The sequence below is a fragment of the Procambarus clarkii genome, chromosome 73 (genome assembly GCF_040958095.1).
Source record: "Procambarus clarkii isolate CNS0578487 chromosome 73, FALCON_Pclarkii_2.0, whole genome shotgun sequence".
Lineage (NCBI taxonomy): Eukaryota > Metazoa > Arthropoda > Malacostraca > Decapoda > Cambaridae > Procambarus > Procambarus clarkii.
Genome location: NC_091222.1, coordinates 8,531,204 through 8,555,450, shown reverse-complemented (window position 1 = coordinate 8,555,450; position 24,247 = coordinate 8,531,204). Strand labels below are relative to the sequence as shown.

The 24,247-nt window shown below is 42.3% G+C and overlaps 1 protein-coding gene across 1 annotated transcript; it reads right to left on the bottom strand.

Moving 5' to 3' along the window:
- Positions 1 to 15,787: 15,787 nt before the first annotated feature.
- LOC138356557 (mucin-22-like) lies at positions 15,788 to 23,928 on the bottom strand. Its single transcript, XM_069312756.1, has 6 exons — positions 23,286 to 23,928; positions 20,420 to 20,572; positions 20,002 to 20,375; positions 19,738 to 19,942; positions 16,375 to 19,707; positions 15,788 to 16,257 (listed from the first exon to the last, which is right to left on the bottom strand). The coding sequence occupies exons 1-6, from the start codon at positions 23,926 to 23,928 to the stop codon at positions 15,788 to 15,790; spliced, it is 5,178 nt and encodes a 1,725-aa protein (XP_069168857.1).
- Positions 23,929 to 24,247: the final 319 nt, after the last annotated feature.

Here is a 24,247-nt window from a genome sequence, read left to right as displayed (position 1 = left end):
GTAGCTGGGTGATTGTCCGTTACGACGCACGATAACATCTAATAACAGGTGATTAAATTTTGTCACCTGTAACTCTCAATTTCTTGAATATAGAGATTCAGTAGTTAGTTAGTTGCTACTGTAAATATTTGTCTTGCAGCACGTGAGAAGAATTCTCCCTGCTGCCTTCTCCCATGTTAATCCATCCCATTCGTCAGCCAGCCGAGTCCAGAGAATTAGAGGAAACGTCGTGGCTTACATAAAGAAATCGTCTTTAAGCTAAGATTCTTTATATTCATTCATGAATTTATTGTAATTGCTTATATGCAGAATTTCTTAGGATTGATGTGTTTTTATTGTGACTCTCATTACTATACTTATAATCTATGTTTCCATGTATGGTAATGACTTTAGTTTCACTATAATTCATAGGATTAGATTATTATTATTTGGATTAGTGAACGAACCACACTAGTTCCTGGACGTACTTACCTCCAGTAATAACCCCCCAATGTAGGTGTTTGAGGGTTTGATTTATTTAATTATACAGCCCATTAATTATTTCTATGATCATATTCTCTAGTATTTTATCCATAGTTACTGGTTCATCTAGAAATTATCTAATGATCAGAAATTCTCAGTTTCCCTCTTTACTATAAAAGCGGGTGGTCCTTCGTAATTTAATTTACTACATTAATATTTAAATAATCAGATTCAAGCCCCAAATAACCCACATTATGGTCCTCTTCGAACCGGATAGGCATTAAATCTATAATTAAAATATTAACCATTAATAACTAATCCTTGTGATAAAAGCTAGACTAACTATTTAATTAATTGTGTCAACTAACAGTGTAACACATCAGTTAGCCTAGATCACACTAACATATTGCTACTTTCACCTCATGTATAAGGTAGCTTTAGTGGGTCATAGCCAATTACCCACAATACTTAGACCTATACCTCACACAGAGGTGAGAATCTTTAGGTCACCAGGAGCAACAGCTCATAACTTTTATAATAACCCCACCCGAGCACCTGCGTTAGAGTGGCCTCACCATCTAACCATTATATACTTAGGTGGTAATGACATCCACCCCACTCGTCATCCAGCCGAGGTGATCAAACACCTCAAAGCCATAATTTCTTCTTTCAAGCTCATCAGTGAATCAGTAGTATTCACATTAGTGGAACCTCGCCAACCAAGACAAGATAATCGTTGGGGAGTAACCCCAGAATACTACCTGAGAATACATAAATTTCAGGCTGAAAAAACGAGTGAGATTGGATGCCACATATATCCAATTTACAGCCAGACCTTACAGACAGAACCTGACCAGAGATGGTGTACACTTGTCAGGGGAATCTAGGTTGCATGTGGTTGACAAGTTAATTAACACCATCAACCATCACAAACGGCTGTGGCTAGCAAGCCAAACTTAACTGTACATAATTGTTTAACCTGTGTGTGCAAGAGCACTCATATAAAACAAAAAAAAACAAAAATACAGCACAACTATATTCACCTTACTGCACCACAATAATCTTTACCCATGTTATTAGGTAGAATTTAGGCTGAGATTGTGCTGAATTTGGTACAAGCCCAGACTAAATAACTTTATAGTTCTTAGTTAGGAATTATTATGACTAGATCTAAACTACTCAGTGTTGTATGTATTATATTATTTGTGCTGACCCTGTACAGGGTGGGATTAATTTTTGAGATAACTCTGATTGGAGTGTCTCCATAATATTTCTCTTGTATGCATTATTTTGTGTATCTATTTTGTGTATTGCTGGATAATCTCCATTAACTCTGATGGTGATATAGATGAGCTAACCGGACGAGAACTAATGGTGAAGTTCAGACAGTGCACAAAATATCTAGCTATTTGTTGTTAGGTAGGTAGGTACATTCAACCTCAAGTGAGGTAAAATATAAAGTAGCCACCTTAAATTAGGCTACAATTAATGTTACTTGTTCACTAATGAACAAGTACCCAAGCTTCATTAGTAATACATATACTAACACTGTAAAGTTTGAACCTAAGCTCAACATGGCTACTCCTGAGCAATTGAGGAGAACCTACATTGGCCTTAAAGGTCATTTGACCAGATTAATTAATAAGGCTGAGGGCTTAACTAAAGATACTCCCATTGACTCTTATCACTTAGAGGCATCAGTTAGATTGGCTGATCTGGAATTTGATCAAGTCAGATCTGCAGGTCAATCTTACCTTGATCTGCTAAATACTGTAGAAACTGATCCTGATGAAGCAAGTCAAATCGTGGACGACATCTCCCATTATGAAGATGAGACTCAAGATAGAATTATCAGGCTATCTAAATTAGCCAAACAATCTGGATCCAATACCAGTAACACTGGGTCTCACTTCAATAATCAATTACCAGAGGTTCGTTTACCTACTCTAGACTTGCCTAAATTTTCAGGATTAGATACAGAAAATTGGGACAATTTTTGGACTTCCTTTGAAGTTCACATTCATAAGAAACAGTCTCTAGACAAGGTTTCTAAATTTTCATACCTACTTAGTCTTCTCACAGGAGAGGCTAAAAAGGTCATACATAACCTTACTCTTAATGAGAGTAATTATGAGGAAGCTATAAAACTCCTGATGTTGAACTATTGCAACAATGAGTTAAGTATAGCTACCCTCTATTATCAATTGCTAGATCTGAATGCACCAAACAGTAGACCAGAGTCACTTCAGAGCTTCAGACTAGAAGTAGAGTCTCTAGTAAAGGCCTTAGGTACCAAGGTTAATATACCTGGTTCTGAATGGTCTATCAAGCTATTGTTACAGAGGAAATTACCTCGAAATGTCTTGACAGAGCTCTGCTCACATTATAATACTGAGTTTCTTACTCTCGATCAAATTTTCGAGGGGTTGAGGATCACAGTTAACAGGTTAAAGACTCATGACAAAATTAGACCTGAGTCTAAACCAACTAGTGCTGATATTTCAGTCAAACCTAAACAGACTCAGAGTAAGTCTAATAAACATAAACCAAACCTGCTCCATCCACTAGGAAAGGAAGTGGAAATGTAGGTACATATTCAGTATCTCCTTCAGAGATAACCCAAGACTTGTCTACTAAAGAGACTAAGTCTATTAATCAGAAAGTGTCTGTTCTGTAATCAGGAACACACCACTTATCAATGCTCTGTTTACCCTACTTATAATGTTTGAGTTAAAAGGTTACAAGAATTGCACAAGTGCATGGGCTCTCATGATCCCAAGAAATGTACAGTGCCGCTACGTACCTGCAACCGTTGTAACCAAGGTGTACACCACTACGCCTTATGTAGAAAATCTTCTACACCAACCATGACCACTGGAGAGAATTCTACTAATTCTACTGCAGTGCAATATTGTAAAGTACATCACGAAGTGAATGTACTTGCTACTGAGTCAGGCAATAATACTACTTTGCCTACCGCTCAACTTAAACTAATGAACCGAAGATCTAGAATTAACACTAGGGGTCTCTTTGACCAAGGTTCACAGAAAACCTTCATTACACAACAGTTGGTAGATGAGTTAAATTTAAAACCTGCCAAAAGTGTGAGGTTAAATATTTCTGGTTTCTTGTCAAATAGTGGACCTCGTGACTACAAGGTAGTTAAAGTATTAGTAAGATTAGGATCTTCTACTAGCCCAATCCAAGTGGTAGTAGTGGATAAGATTCCTACCGACCTGCAGGTCACAGGATTAGCTCGCACTGCGAGACATCTTAAACGAAACCGCATGAGGCTAGCAGATTATAAAATAAATTCTGACTGCCTCACAGATATTGGAATACTAATAGGCGCGGATCATTATTACAAATTTATAACTGGATGCACTAGGCAACATGGTATGAATTTGTTGTCGTCCTCAGGAGGTAAATTGCTCACAGGACTAGTGCTTTTCAGACAAGGTCCAGCGTCCACAAACCAACAATCCAACAATGTAATTGTGGCGTGACTAGGCTTAGAACAGTCACCCCTACGCTTCAGGGAAATATCTGAGGATATTGAGTCTGACCCACCAATACATCGTTTGTGGGATTTAGATACGTTAGGCATCATCCCTGAGCAACCAAGTCCTGATGATACGTGGACTTATCAGCAATACCTGGATACAGTTGTCTACTCAAATAAACAATACTGGGTAAGACTCCCATGGAAGTTGGATCATCCACAACTTCCAGTGAATTATTTTATGGCAGCCTCACAATTGCAATCTCAATTAACACGATTGCAGAAGCAGCCAGACAAACTAAACCTGTATCAACAACTTATCCAACAACAACTTAACAATAAGTTCATTGAAGTTGTTGAACACGATGACCAAAAAACAGGTCATTATTTACCTCACCATGCTGTGGTGAAAGACTCATTGACAACACCTATTCGTATTGTCTTTAACTGCAGTGCTAAAGTAAAGCCGAGCAGTGTGTCTTTAAATGAATGTCTCCTAACGGGACCTAGCCTAACACAAAGGCTACATGACGTGTTGTTACGATTTCGCACAGGCATTTTTGCCTATACAGCTGACATCAGCAAAGCCTTTCTCCGAGTAGGATTACAGGAGGAAGATCGTGACTACACAAAATTCCTCTGGTTCAAGGATCCACTGGATCCTGACAGTGAAATAATCACCTATCGGTTTGCCTCAGTATTATTTGGTGCTACGTCCTCACCGTTTCTTTTGCAAGCAACATTAGACACGCATTTGAGGAAATCAAACAGCCCTTATAAGGCAACCATTAGCGACAACTTGTATGTCGACAATTTCCAGGGGACAACTAATGATCAAGCTGATCTGGTAGAAATCTACGATGAGGCTAACCGTGAACTGTTAGGAGCGAATATGCACTACAGTCATGGGCCTCAAATAATAAACTGCTTAACCAGGTAATCAAGAAAGAATTTCCAGATTATCAGGTACCCAGTAAATTAAAGGTTCTAGGCGTGGAATGGAACACCAGCACTGACGAGATGAATGTCAAGTCAGTGCAAACTGATAATTCAACCCTTACCATGAGAACACTGCTCTCATTTGTCAGTCAACCATTTGACCCTTTAGGCCTACTTAGTCCTATATTAATAAGGGGCAAACTCCTAATGCAGGAGTGCTGGCAGAAACATATGGGATGGGATGATCCGTTATCAAGTGAGTTACAAGCCAAATGGCAAATACTCTCAACGGATTTTAATCAGTTAGGCGTTTTGAAATTTCCTCGTAATGCTTCAGGACCAAACTTACCCACCAATTTGCACGTTTTTTGCGATGCCTCTGGCAAAGCATATGGTGCAGCAGCCTATTTAGTTAATAGTGCACAATCAATTTTACTCACATCTAAAGCAAGAGTTGCTCCCATCAAGAAGAGATCCTTACCTCAGATGGAGTTGACTGCTTTGCTAGTGGGAGTGAGATTGGCTCATTGCCTGATAAAGACACTCAATAATATCCACTTTGGTGAGATTGTAGTGTGGTCAGACAACGAGGCAGTCTTACAATGGGTAAGAAACAATAACAACAAAACTCCTTACGTCAGTAATCGCGTCAGGGAGATTCATGATTTATCTGCTGGATATAAGTTCAGACATGTTCCTACTAAGGACAATCCTGCAGATTATTTATCACGAGGATTGACATTAAAACAACTTGTCAAGTCTTCGCTGTGGTTCAATGGACCTTCATGGCTTGTTGGTGGTCAGTGGCCCAAACAAAAGTCACAAGTCATAGTGACCAATATCACCACTCCCATGACAGAACCAGAGCCCCAGCGAATATCCATTGATCCTCATCATTATTCTAACTTAAGCAAATTGTTACGAGTGACTGCGCACGTGTTTGATTTCCTTGCTAAAGTAGGAATTCGACATAAATTTCCCAATCCTATCCACTATTGGATCAAGCGTGCACAGGAAGAGACATACGGAAGCGAATTTGAGAATCTTCCAGATAAACTCACTAAGTCTCTAGGCATCTGGTACGATGCCAACACTCATAACATACTACGATGTGGAGGACGTTTGCTACATGCAAAGATTGACTTAGACACTAAGAATCCGATTCTTTTACCTCGTCACTACATCATAACTAAACTTCTTGTCTTACACCACCATCAATATGGTACCTTACATGGTGGAGTTTTAGATACTCTCACCGATCTTAGACAAAAGTACTGGCTTCCTCAAGGTCGTCAGACTGTTAAGACAATTATTAAATCTTGTGTAATCTGTAAGCGATACGACGCTAGAGTCTGTCCTTACCCAGGACCTCCCCCACTCCCAGAAGAGCGAGTGGTTCATTTTCGTCCTTTCGAAACCACTGGTGTTGATTATACAGGAGCCTTACTCCTCACTGGTAACCCAGATAATATACCAGTGAAGGCGTACATTTGTCTCTTTACCTGTGCTACAGGTAAAGAGACAAGATAAAACCCAGAGAGAACCTCTGAGCCCCTCTCACTTGATCCATGGAGGTCTACTGAGCCCTCTCATCCCTTTAGCCGAAGAGGACCCTGTAGACCCGTCACATGTGACCAGAGGAGACTTGGTGGAAAGCTACCACCATCTTTCTAGAGTTATTAACAGGTGGAATGAGGTGTGGACTCGAGAGTACCTCACAGCTCTACAAGAGTACCACTACGGAGCTTCGAGTCCTTACAATAAGGTGCAATTAAAACCGGGAGACCTAGTACTAGTCGACAGTGATGGACCAAGGTCAGAATGGCCCATAGGTAAAATTGTTACCATTCATCCAGATCGACAGGGTGTCCTAAGAGTAGTCAAAGTTTTATGCCGAGGCAACACTACTCTAAAAACTTTAGAGAAGCTGGTTCCCCTTGAACTGACTGAGCAAGAATATCAGCCAGGTACAGTTTCCCCAGTAATTTCCGAGGACAATGATCCTGTTCCTCCAAGCAACCGCCCCACTAGAGCTGCTGCTCAACAATGTAGGCGGAATTTGCAAGCCTATTACAACTCTGAACAAGAGTAATTTCCTTCACATCCCACTTAGATAACTGTGATGATACCACGATGTGATATCACGTAACAAAACATTACACGTCACTATGACCCAGGATATCGCATCACCGAAGATTCTGTTAGTTTAAATTGGATGAGTTAAATTCTATAAATATTGTGTAGGCTATAAGCAACATGTTTCATTTGACATGTAAATAGCAAGACTCAAGTCCTTGTAAGTCCTTGATAAATCCGGGACGTTCGTTATGTGTGTACTAACAGACTAACATATTAACATACTAATGTGCTAATCTTAATATCACTTCGGGATAGGTCAGTACACCACAGTACACTACGACCCTAGAATCCTCCCCCCGGAGTTATGTTGGATATTTCCAACACCGAATACAACACTGTCGTATTCTCATTACTTATTACTAACTATATTAATTATTGTAGTAAGTAAAATTAACAACACGTAGAATTCTCATGTACTAATAATTTCATCTGTGCAGTAGGCTAGAATTCTCACGTCACCCGACGCCAGTATTGCGTCAGATTTCATTACAATAAACACATTATATCCAATGTATGTGAGAATTAAATTCGATTCTCCATAACTGAGGCATTCTGTATGATAACTAATTACCGATGATTTAATCTCCAACTAAAAGCCGAATAGAGCGTCGGAGTCATAGCGATTATCTAGTAATAAAAGTTAACGTCACCAGTGAATGCCATGGGGAGACATTAATTCCTCTCCCTTATACGTTTACCATCTCCAAATTGGCTAATAATAATATTTCCCTCTTCTAAATAATAAACCCGTCCAGTCTTCAACATTTCAAGCGTAAATGCGAGAAATAATATTGTTCGTGAAAATAATTTATTTTATGAACGCGGGACGCGGCTTGGGTAGGGGAAGTTTAGCAGTACACGTGGAGAGCCGCTCAGAGGCAGACCTGCGCATACCGTACTCACAAGGAGACGACGTTGCCCAGCCATTAGGGTAGACGTTATCCATCCTCAGATGAAAGTCGCCCCTGTGAGGCGTGAATAGCCTTGCAGATAATATCTTCTACTGGTGCTGGTGTCATATAAGGAACCTATTTAACTTGGTTCTGGACTACACGTGACCGGCCAGTGAAGCGCGCCACGATCCAGGATAGGCCTAGCCAGAGCCTGGGGACGCGATTTCGGCAATCTTAAAACTTATACAGTTCCCTTATCAGCTAAGTATATTCCCTTTATTGGATGCATCTTTTAAAGTGTTTTGTAGTAGCTGGGTGATTGTCCGTTACGACGCACGATAACATCTAATAACAGGTGATTAAATTTTGTCACCTGTAACTCTCAATTTCTTGAATATAGAGATTCAGTAGTTAGTTAGTTGCTACTGTAAATATTTGTCTTGCAGCACGTGAGAAGAATTCTCCCTGCTGCCTTCTCCCATGTTAATCCATCCCATTCGTCAGCCAGCCGAGTCCAGAGAATTAGAGGAAACGTCGTGGCTTACATAAAGAAATCGTCTTTAAGCTAAGATTCTTTATATTCATTCATGAATTTATTGTAATTGCTTATATGCAGAATTTCTTAGGATTGATGTGTTTTTATTGTGACTCTCATTACTATACTTATAATCTATGTTTCCATGTATGGTAATGACATTAGTTTCACTATAATTCATAGGATTAGATTATTATTATTTGGATTAGTGAACGAACCACACTAGTTCCTGGACGTACTTACCTCCAGTAATAACCCCCCAATGTAGGTGTTTGAGGGTTTGATTTATTTAATTATACAGCCCATTAATTATTTCTATGATCATATTCTCTAGTATTTTATCCATAGTTACTGGTTCATCTAGAAATTATCTAATGATCAGAAATTCTCAGTTTCCCTCTTTACTATAAAAGCGGGTGGTCCTTCGTAATTTAATTTACTACATTAATATTTAAATAATCAGATTCAAGCCCCAAATAACCCACACCAGTACTATAATATTACATACGAAACCTAATACGAAATTTGTATGTCATTAAGTACCTTTTCACTTAAGTCCTTATTAATATAGAAAAATAACGTCATGTCATTTTTATTTAAGCTTCGGGCAAACATTTGAAACATAAGATAAGAAAAATTGTAATCTGATCTATGCATCAAATACACTTGATATTCACTTTTTTCTCTGCCTTGCGTTCATTACTTAAACAAGATAAAATGTACAAATCAGCTTTAGGTGTCAATAATACCTAAGCGTTAAGCAAGACGTACCACTGTTTATTAGGGTGTTTAAGCTGTTAATGTATGTCCATAAACAACCTATTCAAGCAAATTATTTATATAATAAATAAATACTAAGTAGAATAACTCTCAAATATACCTTAATAAATTGGAGACAATAACTTCGAGTAGTTCGCTTTGTTTAATTTTATTGAGATCTATGATGTCTATAAAATATGTTTTCTGTTCAATCCCCGAATGTCCGAGTGATTGCCACCGTTTTTCCACTATATACTTCCGCTTCTTGCAGGGTCGGCGTTCGGTCCTCGATGGTGTAAGTGGTTGAGCACCGTTCTTTCACTCCCTCCATACATCCCAGCCCATCCTAATGTCCCATACGAGTGTAATATATTCATACTGGCCTGGCACTTCCACCTCATTTTTTCCTTAAATTACCTTACATCATCTACTCATAAAGATTAGTTTTCCTTTCCGACTTTCTCCTTCAGACGCGTTAATTGTCAGTTAAAGATGTATGATGAAGTGGAGAATGTAGGACTGCTGAGTTCTTCATTAAGCAGAAAGCGTCGTGGTCAGACAGTGAGGTCGGACCCGGTGTTCACGCGGTCACCAGTTCGACCTGATTTTTCCTATCTTCCTTTTTTTCATATATTGCCCAAATAATACTTTAGTTGGAACTATTGAATACTATTTTTACATCTATAGTAGTATAAATTCATAGTAGTAAAAATACTACTCGTCTCCTCGTCATTATCCGTCATATGACCTGTCTCAGTTTTTAATGGACCTATCCTTTCCCTAGTCTTAGTTCGATATAACTGAAAAAACTTTAGGATTTGTCTTCACTTGCCCTGCTATGCGAACGTCGTAGTTTCTTTTTGCTTTCCTTATCTCTTTTTTAACATTTCTTACCAGTTGTACGAATTCCTGTTCTAAACTAACTTCCCCATTCTTAATCCTTTTGTACCACGCTCTCTTTTTATTTATAAGGTTCTTCAGATCATTTGTTATCCACTTTGGGTCTTTAGTATTCGATTTATTCAATTTAAATGGTATACTACATTCCTGGGCTTTGCTTAGAATATTTTTAAATAGGTAATATTTTGAATCCACATCGAAATCCCCTATTACGTCACCTGTTGCTGTGGTTCACGTCTAGCCCACACCCCATCCCCAAGACATTCCAATCCATTTGACCCAAAAAATTTCTTAGGCTATTGAAATCAGCTTTTCGAAAATCAGGCACTTTAACAGAATTTTCTCCTACAGATCTATTCCATTCTATGCTAAATCTGATTTCTTTATGATCACTGTTCCCTAGCTCACTCCCTATTTCCATGTCCTTAATTTGTGTTTCCCTGTTAGTTAACACTAAATCTAAAATATTATTTCCCCGCGTTGGTTCCTTAATATGTTGCGTAAGAAAGCAATCGTCAATTAATTCTTGAAAGTCTTTTGCTTCATTATTCCCTGTTTTGTTCACCCAGTTTATTCTACTAAAATTAAAGACACCCATGACATAAATACTGTTAGATCTAGATGCTCTGGATATTTCATCCCTTAGATGCTTTGTTTCCTTTCTGTCTAAATTTGGTGGCTTATATATAACTCCTATTATAATAATATTTGCTTTTTCGTTTAATTCTATCCAGATAGTTTCTGTGTGTGGCTCAGTTTTGATTCCCTCTTTGAGACTACATTTCAAATTGTCCCTAACATATATGGCTACTCCCCCTCCTCGTCTAATATATGTATCTGTGTGAAACAGTTTAAATCCATTTATTTGATATTCAACTAATAGTTCTCTATTTTCTACATTCATCCACGTTTTGGTAAGTGCAATAATATCTATTTCTTCTGTATAGATAAGAGCATTTAACTCCTTTATTTTGTTTCTTAGACTTCTACTGTTAGTGTAATATACCCTAAGTCAATTGCTGTTTTGAGGCCCTTCTCTTTCCCTGATCATTTTGCCAATTTGTTTCTCCAACAAACACATATTTTTATTACCTCCTTCCTCCCTATCAATTCCCATACCACTATCTACTAACAGTTTAAACGCAAACAAATGCCTCCAACCACTGGTTCCAACGAGTTCGCAACAGCAACAACCCCAGCCCTCGATAGATACACCCCATCACGAGCATACATTTTATTTCTTCCATAGAAGTGTTCCCAGTTGTCTATGAAAGATATTGCATTTGATTTGCAATATCTTTCCAGTCGGCAATTAATACCAAGTGCCCTCGACAACCATTCATTCCCAACGCTCTTTCTTGGAAGAATGCCACATATGATCGGGATTCCTCTCTTGCTCCTAACTAATTCTATGGCTTTGTTAAATTTCTTTATCAGTTCCTCACTCCTAACTCGTCCAACATCATTACCCCCTGCAACATGACATAGGTGTTATAGTTATAGATGCAACGTAACAGCAGAGGAATTAACGTGTGCATGTGTGCATGCATTCGTGTATGCCTACTAAAAGAAAAAGCCTTATCTAATCTATTCGTCATATATACTGATTACACTTTTCTGCTCTAATCTTTCAATTGGGATTCCTACCATGCGATCATTACTAAAACAAACATGAACATTTCAAAATCAGATTAAGATATCATTAATACTAAAGCTTTAAACACTATGAAAGACTGACTATTAGAGTGAGAACATCCAGGTGAGCACATCGTGGTGAACATTTATGCCTATAAACCTGTGCAAAAATTAATATTTTATTAGATAAATACCAAGATCAGTATTTTATTAGATAAATACCAAGATCAATAACAAATTTAAATATCTTAAAGAACTGGCGAGAACATCTGTGTGCACTTCAGTTTGCTTAAATTTATTAAATCTGTTCTGCTTATAAAATACGTTTGTGTTCGATTCCCGATGGTCCAAGTGCTTGGGCGATGAGTCACAATAACGTGGCTAAAGTATGTTGACCAGATCGCACACTAGAAGGTGAAGGAACGATGACGTTTCGGTCTGTCCTGAACCATTCTCAAGTCGATTGTGATGAGGAAATAGATGCAGGCAGTAAATAGGCAAGAGAGAGGTGAGGAGCAAAGTAAGGTGTAGTAGAGGGAACAGTTGCAGGAATAAGAGCTGCAGAGGGCCTATTGGCCCATACGAGGCAGCTCCTATTATAACCACGGAATGAGAAGGAGATAGTAATAGGAATAAGAAGAGGGTAGTAAGGGAACATAAGAGAAAACAATGAACAGAAAAAAAGAGAGAAGAGAGAAAGAAAAGGAAAGAGAAAGAAAGATAAACGGAAGGGTAAGCTTATGTTAGGTCACGTTTGTTAGAAAGATTAGAGCATTTAAGTATATACTGTGAAAGGGAAGAGTCCACAGCAACAAAGCCAGGACGCAAGTTCATGTTGGGTACATTGTGTATTAGAGCCGATTCAACAAGACGGCGTCTGTGTAGAGTAGAGGCAGGAAAGATTATTTTGGAGGAAGACCAATCAATAGGATGATTGGAATCCCTCACATTACAGAAGAGAGCAGTTAGTGTCTGCAGACTTAACACTTCTCTTGTGTTCTTTAAGTCTGTCATTCAGTGTACGGCCAGTTTCGCCAAAGTATTAGAGAGGACAAAACGAACAGGAAATAGAGTAGATACCAGCAGCATTAGAAGCAGGAGGAGCAGTGTGAACTAGATTGCTACGAAGTGTGTTAGTTTGTCGAAAGGCGAGCTTTATGTCAAGAGGACGAAAGGTATTGGTAAAAGTTTTGAGTTCAGATATAAAGGGAAGGCATATTACAGTGCTACTAGTGTTGGAAGCAGGTTTAGGATGAAAAAAATTTCGTTTAGCTTGAGAGTAGGCATCGTTGATAAAATGCAAAGGGTAACCAAGGCGAGAGAATGATTTGTACATAAAGGCAATTTCAGAGTCAAGAAACTGAGGGTCGCTGATGCGTAGAGCACGGAGGAAGAGAGAGACGAGGACACTTTTCTTAACAGAAGGAGGATGGTAGGAAAAGAAGTGAATGTACATGCCACTATGCATGGGTTTGCGGTAGACAGAGAAAGAGAACCCGGACACAGAGCTGTGAACGTCAAGAAAAGGAAGGAGGGAATTAGATTCCCATTCAACTTTGAAATGGATAGAAGGAGTCAGATTGTTAAGAGAGGCGAGGAAAGGCTGGAAAAGACTAAGGTCATGAGGCGATAAAGCAAAAATGTCATCAACATAGCGAAGCCAGAGAGAGGGACGAGTATCAATAGAAGGAAGAAGAACAGTTTCAAAGTATTCCATGTAGAAATTAGCAAGAACAGGGGAGAGAGGAGAACCCATAGCGACACTGAAAGTTTGAGTGTAATAATTACCGTTGAAAGAGAAAGAGTTAGAGTCAACACAGAGTCTAAGGAGTTCGAGGAAAACGTCAGTAGGAAGCGGGAGAGGAAGAAGGCCCCCAGACGCCTTCTGTCTAAGGAAAGAGAGAACGTCATCGAGCGGAACATTAGTGAACAGAGAGTCGACATCAAGACTAAGCATCTTACAAGAGGGTTGCATGCGCAGTCTTTCTATGAAGTCCTGAGAGTGACGAAGGTGGGCAGGGGAAAAAGTGCCAAAGTAAGGCGTCTTGGTTTTAGCTAGCCAGGAGGCAAGAGGATAGCTGACAGCCCCGTGAAGAAATGATAGGACAAAGAGGAACACCAGGTTTATGAGTCTTAGGAAGACGATAGAAATAAGGAAGAGAAGGGCAGATGACAGGGAGACGTATAATGAGATCAAAGTCAGGAGGACAAAGATTAGAAAGCTGTCTTAGTTTGCGGTTAAAGGAAGTTTTGAGGTGATCCAAAGAGTTAGAAGTCAGAGGAGCATAAGTGCGAGAGTCAGAGAGCAAAACATCTGCTTTTCGGAGGTAGTCCTGACGGTCAAGGACAACCACAGAATTGCCTTTGTCGGAAGGAAGGATAAGAATAGAGTTGCTAGATTTCAGGGAGGCAAGGACAAGTTGGAAGCGACGAGGATGGTAGTGATTTTTAGAAAACAAGCTGTCAAGAACGGGGATTTGGGCCTTTCTAAAGGCAGACAAGTCCGAAAGAGTACTAGAGTTAGAATTGACAAACCTGTCAAAGGAACTAATGAGGTCAATGCCATAGCGTGGGCCAGGGGAAGTAGCAAAAGAAAGACCAAGGCCAAGAAGTTCTTGCTGGTGCTTAGAAAGAGGGTAGGATGAAAGATTGGTAACACAGTCAGAGAGAGAGTATTTAGCCCAAGGACTGCTGGAGATCAAGCGTTGAAGTTTGTTGTGTAGTGTGGAGGAGTGGCGGGAAGAGGAGACGTGAGCAGTGTCAAATGCAATTGGAAAAATGATATTGCATAGATCACTGGGAAAAGAAGAGGATAGAAAGCGTTGATGTTGACGAACAGCTAGAAAAGCCTCATCAACTTGCAAGGAGGTGGCATGAATAAGTTCTTGAAGAAGAAGGCGGGCATTTTCAGGAAAAGGAGATCCCGAAGTGTTGAACCGGAGAAAGTGAAATAAAGAAGGAGGGAGAAACTTGCTCAGCAAGACAGTCTCTAAGAAACCTGAGCTGGTTCTTTCGACGCTTGGCGGCAAGAAGGGAAGATTCAAAGGCGCGAAAAGGCTGTTTAATTAAAGGAAGGTAGAGCATCGAAGAAATTAAACAGAGTAAGACGCTAACGTGTGGTATCCATATGCAGGCGATGAGTCACAATAACGTGGCTAAAGTATGTTGACCAGACCACACACTAGAAGGTGAAGGGACGACGACGTTTCGATCCGTCCTGGACCATTCTCAAGTCGATTGTGATGAGGAATTGATTGATTGATGAAGATTAAGCCACCCAAAAGGTGGCACGGGCATAAATAGCCCGTCGGTGGTGGCTCTTTTGAGCCATTACCAGTATCAAGAGCTGATACTCAAGATCTGTGGAGGTGCGACTGCACCCTGCGTGACGGGAGATGTCTCCCCCGTGATTAAATGTTCGAGTGATGAGGAATTGATTGATAAAGATTAAGCCACCTAAAAGGTGGCACGGGCATGAATAGCCCGTAAGTGGCGGGCTTTTGAGCCATTACCAGTATCAAGAGCTGATACTGGAGATCTATGGAGGTGCGACTGCATCCTGCGTGACGGGAGATGTCTCCCGTGGTGATGAGGAAATAGATGCAGGCAATAAATAGGCACGAGAGAGGTGAGAAGCAAGGTAAGGTGTAGTAGTAGGTATAAGAACTGCAGAGGGCCTTTTGGCCCATACGAGGCAGCTCCTATTATAACCACCGAACGAGAAGGAGATAGTAATAGGAATAAGAAGGTAGTAAGGGAACGTAAGAGAAAACAATGAACAGAAAAAAAGAGAGAAGAGAGAAAGGAAAGGAAAGAGAAATGTCAAGACTCACAAACCTTGAAACCCACTTCGGCTAATCATCAGCCGAACCCACACCCACATACAGACTGGCTAAACGACTCAACGGGTTGCTGACTCCTTACATACCTTGTGCTTTCAGCCTGAAGTCTCCCAAGGAATTTGTTGACCTACTGCGGGGAGCGCAGACCACGGGGATAAGAACCTCGTTGGATGTAGAGTCCCTATTTGACTCTAAAAGCAGCACTGACTGTTTCATCATGACCAGCAGCAGCACCGACTGTTTCCTCACCAGCAGCAGCAGCAGCACCGTGTGTTTCATCACCAACAGCAGCTGCACTGGGTGTTACCACCACCAGCAACTGCACCGGGTGTTTCATCATCACCAGCAGAAGCACCGGTTGCTCCATCAACAGCAGCAGCAACACCGACTGTTTCATCACCAGCAGCAGCAGCACCGGGTGTTTCATCCCCAGCAGCAGCACCGGGTGTTTTATCACCAACAGCATCAGCACCGACTGTTTCATCACCAGCAGGCGCAGCACCGACTGTTTCATCACCAGCAGCAGCAGCACCGGGTGTTTCATCAACAGCAGCATCAACACCGACTGTTTCATCACCAGCGGCGCAGCACCGACTGTTTCATCACCAGCAGCAGCACCGGGTGTTTTATCACCACCACCAGCAACACCGACTGTTTCATCACCACCAGCAGCAGCACCGTGTGTTTCATCAACAGCAGCAGCAACACCGACTGTTTCATCAACAGCAGCAGCAACACCAACTGTTTCATCAACAGCAGCAGCAACACCGACTGTTTCATCAACAGCAGCAGCAACACCAACTGTTTCATCAACAGCAGCAGCAACACCGACTGTTTCTTCCCTATCAGCAGCAGCACCAGGTTTTATATCATCACCAGCAGCAGCAGCAACACCGACTGTTTCATCAACAGCAGCAGCAACACCGACTGTTTCTTCCCCACCAGCAGCAGCACCAGGTTGTATATCATCACCAGCAACAGCATCAGCACCGACTGTTTCATCACCAGCAGGCGCAGCACCGACTGTTTCATCACCAGCAGCAGCAACACCGACTGTTTCATCAACAGCAGCAGCAACACCGACTGTTTCATCACCAGCAGCAGCAACACCGACTGTTTCATCACCAGCAGCAGCAGCACCGGGTATTTCATCGCCACCAGGAGCAGCAGCAGCAGCAACACCTACTGTTTCGTCACCATTTGCAGCAGCAGCACCGGGTGTCTCATCGCCACCACCAGCAGCAACACCTACTGATTCCTCACCATTAGCTACAGCACCGGGTGTTTCATCATCACCAGGAGCAGCAGCACCGACTGTTTCATCACCAGCAGCAGTTGCACGGGGTGTTTCATCACCAGCAGCAGCAGCAGCAGCACTTGGTGTTTCATCAACAGGAGCAGCTGCCCAGACTGTTTCACAAGCAATAGCAGCAGAACCTTGTGTTTCATCATCAACAGCAGCAGCACCGGGAGTTTCAACACCAGCAGGAGAGTCACCGACTGTTTCATCCCCAGTAGCAGCAGCACCGACTGTTTCATCACCAGCAGCAGGAGCACCGACTGTTTCATCATCACCACCAGCATCACCGGGTGTCTCATTAACAGCAGCAGTAGCATCTGGTGTTTCATCACCACCAGCAACAGCAGCTTCGTTTGTTTCATCACCAGCAGCAACAGCACCCACTGTTTCATAGGCACCAGCAGGAACACCGACTGTTTCATCAACAGCAGCAGCACCACCCACTGTTTCATTAACAGCAGCAGCACCGAGTGTTGCATCACAAACAGCAACACCGACTGTTTCATCATCACCAGCACCGGGTGTTTCTTCACCACCAGCAGCAACACCGACTGTTTCATCATCACCAGCACCGGGTGTTTCACCACCACCACCAGCAGCACCGACTGTTTCATCACCACCACCAGCAGCACCGACTGTTTCATCATCACCAGCAGCAACACCAACTGTTTCATCACCACCACCAGCAGCAGCACCGGGTGTTTCACCACCACCACCAGCAGCACCGACTGTTTCATCACCACCACCAGCAGCACCGACTGTTTCATAATCACCAGCAGCAACTCCAACTGTTTCATCAACAGCAGCAGCAACACCGACTGTTTCTTCCCTATCAGCAGCAGCACCAGGTTTTATATCATCACCAGCAGCAGCAGCAACACCGACTGTTTCATCACCAGCAGCAACAACACCGACTGTTTCATCACCACCAGCAGCACCGGGTGTCTCATTAACAGCAGCAGTAGCATCTGGTGTTTCATCACCACCAGCAACAGCAGCTTCGTTTGTTTCATCACCAGCAGCAACAGCACCCACTGTTTCATAGGCACCAGCAGGAACACCGACTGTTTTATCAACAGCAGCAGCACCACCCACTGTTTCATTAACAGCAGCAGCACCGAGTGTTGCATCACAAACAGCAACACCGACTGTTTCATCATCACCAGCACCGGGTGTTTCTTCACCACCAGCAGCAACACCGACTGTTTCATCATCACCAGCACCGGGTGTTTCACCACCACCACCAGCAGCACCGACTGTTTCATCACCACCACCAGCAGCACCGACTGTTTCATCATCACCAGCAGCAACACCAACTGTTTCATCACCACCACCAGCAGCAGCACCGGGTGTTTCACCACCACCACCAGCAGCACCGACTGTTTCATCACCACCACCAGCAGCACCGACTGTTTCATAATCACCAGCAGCAACCCCAACTGTTTCATCAACAGCAGCAGCAACACCGACTGTTTCTTCCCTATCAGCAGCAGCACCATGTTTTATATCATCACCAGCAGCAGCAGCAACACCGACTGTTTCATCACCAGCAGCAACAACACCGACTGTTTCATCACCACCAGCAGCACCGGGTGTCTCATTAACAGCAGCAGTAGCATCTGGTGTTTCATCACCACCAGCAACAGCAGCTTCGTTTGTTTCGCCACCAGCAGCAGCACCGACTGTTTCATCATCACCAGCAGCAGCACCGACTGTTTCATCATCACCAGCAGCAGCACCGACTGTTTCATTGACAGCAGCAGTTGTACTGACTGTTTCATCCCCAGCACTTGCTGCACCGTACGTTTCATCACCAGTATCAGCAGCACCACCGGGAGATTCATCACCACCAGCAGCTGCACCGGACGTTTCATCACCAGTATCAGCAGCACCACTGGGAGTTTCATCACCAACAGCAGCAGCAGCAGCAGCACCGGGTGTTTCATCACCACCAGCAGCGCAACCGACTGTTTCATCACCACAAGCAGCAGCACCGACTGTTTCATTAACAGCAGCAGTTGAACTGACTGTTTCATCACCACCAGCAGCAGCACTGGGTGTTTCAACACCACCACCACCAGCACCGGTTATTTCATCAACAGTAGCAGCAGCACCGACTGTTTCATCACCACCAGCAGCAGCACCGGGTGTTTCATCACCACCAGCAGCAGCACTGGGTGTTTCACCACTACCAGCAGCAGCGCCGGGAGTTTCATCACCAGCAGCAGCAGCACCGGGTGTATTATCCCAAGCAGCAGCAGCACCGGGTGTTTCACAACTACCAGCTGCCGCACCGGGTGTATTATCCCAAGCAGCAGCAGCACTGGGTGTTTCACAACTACCAGCTGCAGCACCGGGAGTTTCATCACCAGCAGCAGCAGCACCGGGTGTATTATCCCAAGCAGCAGCAGCACCGGGTGTTTCATCACCACCAGCAGCAGCACCGGGTGTTTCACCACTATCAGCAGCAGCACCGGGTGTATTATCCCAAGCAGCAGCAGCACCGGGTGTTTCACAACTACCAGCTGCCGCACCGGGTGTATTATCCCAAGCAGCAGCAGCACTGGGTGTTTCACAACTACCAGCTGCAGCACCGGGAGTTTCATCACCAGCAGCGGCAGCACCGGGTGTATTATCCCAAGCAGCAGCAGCACCGGGTGTTTCAACACCACCACCAGCAGCACCGGGTGTTTCACCACTACCAGTAGCAGCACCGGGTGTATTATCCCAAGCAGCAGCAGCACCGGGTGTTTCACCACTACCAGCAGCAGCACCGGGTGTATTATCGCAAGCACCAGCAGCTCAACGTGTTTCATTACCAGCAGCAGCACCGACTGTTTCCTCGCCAGCAGCAGAAGCACCCTGAGTGTCATCACCAACACCAGCTGCACCTGATGTTTCATCAACAGTAACAGCTGCACTGGGCGTTTCATCAACAGCAACAGCAGCCCCGACTGTTTCATCATCATCAGCAGGAGCACCGACTGTTTCCTCACCAGCAGCAGCAGCAGCACCGGGTGTAATCACCAGCAGCAACTGCACCGGGTGTTTTATCACCACCAAGTTGTTTCATCAACAGCAGCAGTAACACCGACTGTTTCCTCACCAGCAGCAGCACCGGGTGTTTCATCACCATAAGCAGCAGCACCGGATGTTTTATCACCAGCAGCAGCAGCACCGACTGTTTCTTCCCCATCAGCAGCAGCACCAACTGTTACATCACCAGCAGCAGCTGCACAGGGTGTTTCATCACCACCAGCAGCAGCAGCAATGGGTGTTTCATCAACAGCAGCACCGACTGTTTCACAAGCAACAGCAGCAGAACCGGGTGTTTTATCATCACCAGCAGCAGTAGCACTAGGTGTTTCATCACCAGCAGCAGGAGCACCGACTGTTTCATCAACAGCAGCAGCAGTACTGACTGTTTCGTCGTCAACAGCAGCAGAACCGACTTTTTCATATACAGCAACTGCAGTACGACTGTTTCATCATAACCAGCAGCAGAAGCAGTACCGGTATTTTCATTACCAACAGAAGCAGCCTCGACTGTTTCATCACCACCAGCAGCAGCACCGGGTGTTTCATCACCACCAGCAGCAGCCCCGACTGTTTCATCACCACCAGCAGCAGCACCGGGTGTTTCATTAACAGCATCAGCAGCAGCATCTGGTGTGGGAACGGACCTGTGAGATTTATATTTATTTAATTTATATGAATATATATAGAATTTATATATACGTTAATTTATATATTTCGATAGCAATTTGTATGATGTTTAGCGGACTGTATTTCTGCAATAATCTCCCAAACCGATCTTTACACATTAGGAGGGGGTTTATATTAAATTTTTATATATGCAGCCAATCAAAATACTGTATTAAACTACATATATTAGTTAATAAAATTGGAGGTGCCTTATCTTATTGTATGGTAGGCTTAGTCCACCAGGTATAACTAGGATGTCGACACCAAATTATCCTCGTGAGAGGCTAGCTTCCATCACCCAAGTAACTGATGTACCAAGATTAATTCTTCCTTCATCTTTTTGGTCCTGTTAAAGGGCACTAGCTGAAAAGCTGGAATCCTAATACATGACAGCTGTATCAGAGAAAACATTTATATATTATTAGATAAGGACCAAGGCCTAATTACCTGTATTTAGTGGCTCATTTGCATCCTAACCGGTTTGCCCTATATCTACTTAACATTAACTGACCAGAAATGATTAGATAAACGGGTTTGGGTACGACACTTCCCTTGTTTGTGTTGACTGCGTGTTGATGATGATAGAGCTCTAATTTGATCTCTATATCATTTCGTCCAAGAGAACTATAGGAACTGAATTCGCTCCTGCCACTATGGTCTTAAATCATGGCTGACCTCCTCACCATCTGACGCCATGGCTCTCCTTGTCCAGATGTCAATAAATGATAGAAGGGTCACATTTACTCTATTTTGATACTAGTAGTTAATTCAAATAAGAAGTTTTTATGATGTAATAAGTCCAAAGACTACTGTATTTAAGAATAATTCCCAACAGAATAGCTGGTGAATTTATAGTACTATGTGGCAATGATATCCCATTTTCTATTGACGGAAAATTCCACTACAAGCTACATTTTCTATGGGTTAACTTGTGTATACAACGGCAGCAGCAATGTTATCTGCCTACTGTATTGAATATAATTAAATAGCGTTGGGTTTTCCAACATAATTCCCCGGGGGGCTGCTCATGGGTCGCAGTCCTATTTAGAACAGACGAACACTGATACTCCTCCTTCGAATTATTAGATTAATTTGATGTTAGTAGTTAGTAGTCACACATTTGTGCATCTGTTCATACAGGACGGATGTCCCGTACTAGAGTTGCAGGGGTTAGAAGTCTAATGGGATTTCATTTCCCTGTTAACTCTTGAAAAGCTAAAATTATAGCCTAAATACATATTATTTAACCCAGATGACTGAATGTGATCAAGTACTACAGTCAAGTATGATTCAAGGACTGCAGTGAGATCAGTGACATTAGATATAAGTTGAAGCTTGTTTCAGGTCACTGATATATAAACACTGAGGCCCATGGAATTCATCTTGATTAAATAATAAATGTATCAAAATCAGTCGTCAGATTTATTGGGGTTTAATTTAGTTAATTCAGAGGACTGAATAGTCCATCATTAAAGTCAAGTATGGTTGTGAGACTGCAGTGGGTTCAGTGACATTGGTCGCAGTGACTTGTAGCTGTTTAGGCTACTGTTCACTGATTTGCCACTGAGGCCTTATGAACTCATCTTCAGCTTTAAGTGATGATATTAACATCAACCTCTGTTGTTATAGTCAGCAGTAATCTCCTTAGTATAATGCTACTGGAGTAATATAATCAGCTGACAAATTTAGATTTCTGCTGGTATTGTTTATCTGCAGGCATAGGTCTCCTCAGGCTTAATACTGGATCTGAGAGTAATTTGCCTCCTACAGAATTTAGCATGGTTATGCCCTGATATTTAGTAGGGCTACCAATGAATCGATGGTAGTAGTCTGTACCTACAAGGATACCGAAGTCGGTGAGGTGATCAGACTTAATATTATCTGCCAATTTTATTCCTCTATTTCTCAGGAATTTGGCTGTTGCTCTCAGGCCGTGTACATGTAGGTCTGCTGGTATTTTTTCCACCACAATGGCTTGTACTTGAAACAAGTACCTGCCTAAACGTACTAATGGTTGTACCAACTGGTAGACTTGAGGTCCTGTATCTGTTAGAAACCCTGAGATGTTGATTGTCGTCTGGGCTATAGGCCTTAATTGTAGTTCATCTGCCAACCTTTTAGTGACATATGTTCTCTGGAACCCTAGGTCAAACAACCCACGGGTATGGACCTTGGTCCTCTTATTCTGGATAGTAATTTGGGCAGTAGGCAAAGTCGCATTCCTTTTGGACTCTGCCGCTTGGACACTGATTTTCTGTCGCACCTTGCAAAACTGTACTGTGGTGGGAATGCTATCTTCCACCTTGGGTCTTGAATACATTAATTTCGTATGTTTGCACAGTGCTGCATGGTGTTTACCTCCTCTACACCTGTTACAGGTGTTGAATTGGGTCTCACAATAGTCTATGTTGTGTGACTTGAGACACCTTGAACATCTCCCTAATTCCTGGAGTCGCTTACTACGAGTGTCTCTGTCCGGATAATTAGCAAAACGGAATGTTGAATGTTTCTTTTTGCAGAACATACGTGTCCCCCAGCCTACTGCACGCTTGGAAGTTACTGGTTTGGGGGAACTAGTAACAGTAGGCTTTGAGGAATCTGCTGCATTACCTGATTTTCTCCAACTTGGTGTGTAAGTATTTGGCTGATGTTTATTTGGGGTAGTTGTTTTTACCCTTTAATTGACTATTATTTTCTATTTCCGAAGGCTCGCAAGAGGCTTTAACTTCCTCATTCGCACGTCGTTTGTTTATGATGGAATGCAAACCTTCAGTGATGTCCTGTACCGTCAGGAAGGTGTTATGTAGATGTGTGTATAATTCATCTAGTATATTGCTGGACAATTTTCGTTGAAAGACTACATTGGTTATCCATTCACTAGTGGTTATGTCATCCTTAAGACTGAATGTTCTTAGTAGTGACTCGAACTCCATGCTGAAGGATTGTAATGAGTCAGTAGTCTGATCAGGTTGAGGTAAGTCCAGCAATTGCAGTACTAAATGTATGACAGTTTTCTCATTGCCAGCATTATCCCTAGGAAGCTGGACTGGGAAATTAGTGTTGTCGCTATTTTCATTTACATTTTCTACTACTGGTTCAACTTCACCATTAATTTCAGTTTGGAGGCATGTTAACTTAGTAGCCTCCGGTATTGGCTTTTCAGAATCCACAGAGACTATGGATATATTGTCTGAGAACTGCTTAATTTCTGGTGGTATAATATTGGGTGATGCTGTAGAGGGTGAGGCTTTATCCTCGTTGATTAAAGGATCTAATCTGGCTTGATATATATTCTCAAAAAGAGTTAGATCATCCATAATAGTATCTAATTTATTTGATGTACTGGCTGTACATCAAATCAATTATTTCAATTAATGATGCTGTAGTGGGTGAGGCTTTATCCTAGTTGATTAAAGGATCTAATCTGGCCTGATATTTATTCTCAAAAAGAGCCAGAGCATCCATAATATTATCTACTCTATTTGATGTACTGGCTGTACATCAGAATCAATTATTCTATGCAAGTGCTCCAACCTGGCTTGAGTTTCTTCTTCATATTGTGCTAGGTCAGACAGGAATGGTTCTACGTCTTCATCTACTATGTCGTCGTCGTCGTGGACTTGATTTTGGTAAGAT

Bases quoted from the DNA above. Each gene is read 5' to 3' on its own strand.
- LOC138356557 (XM_069312756.1), bottom strand. From the start codon at position 23,928: ATGGATGATCTAACTCTTTTTGAGAATATATATCAAGCCAGATTAGAT. The intron at 20,376-20,419 runs GTACTGCTTCTG...GTCGTACTGCAG, and splicing joins TGTTGGTAATGAAAATACCG to TTGCTGTATATGAAAAAGTC. The intron at 19,708-19,737 runs GTGCTGCTGCTG...AAACACGTTGAG, and splicing joins TGCTGGCGAGGAAACAGTCG to CTGCTGGTGCTTGCGATAAT.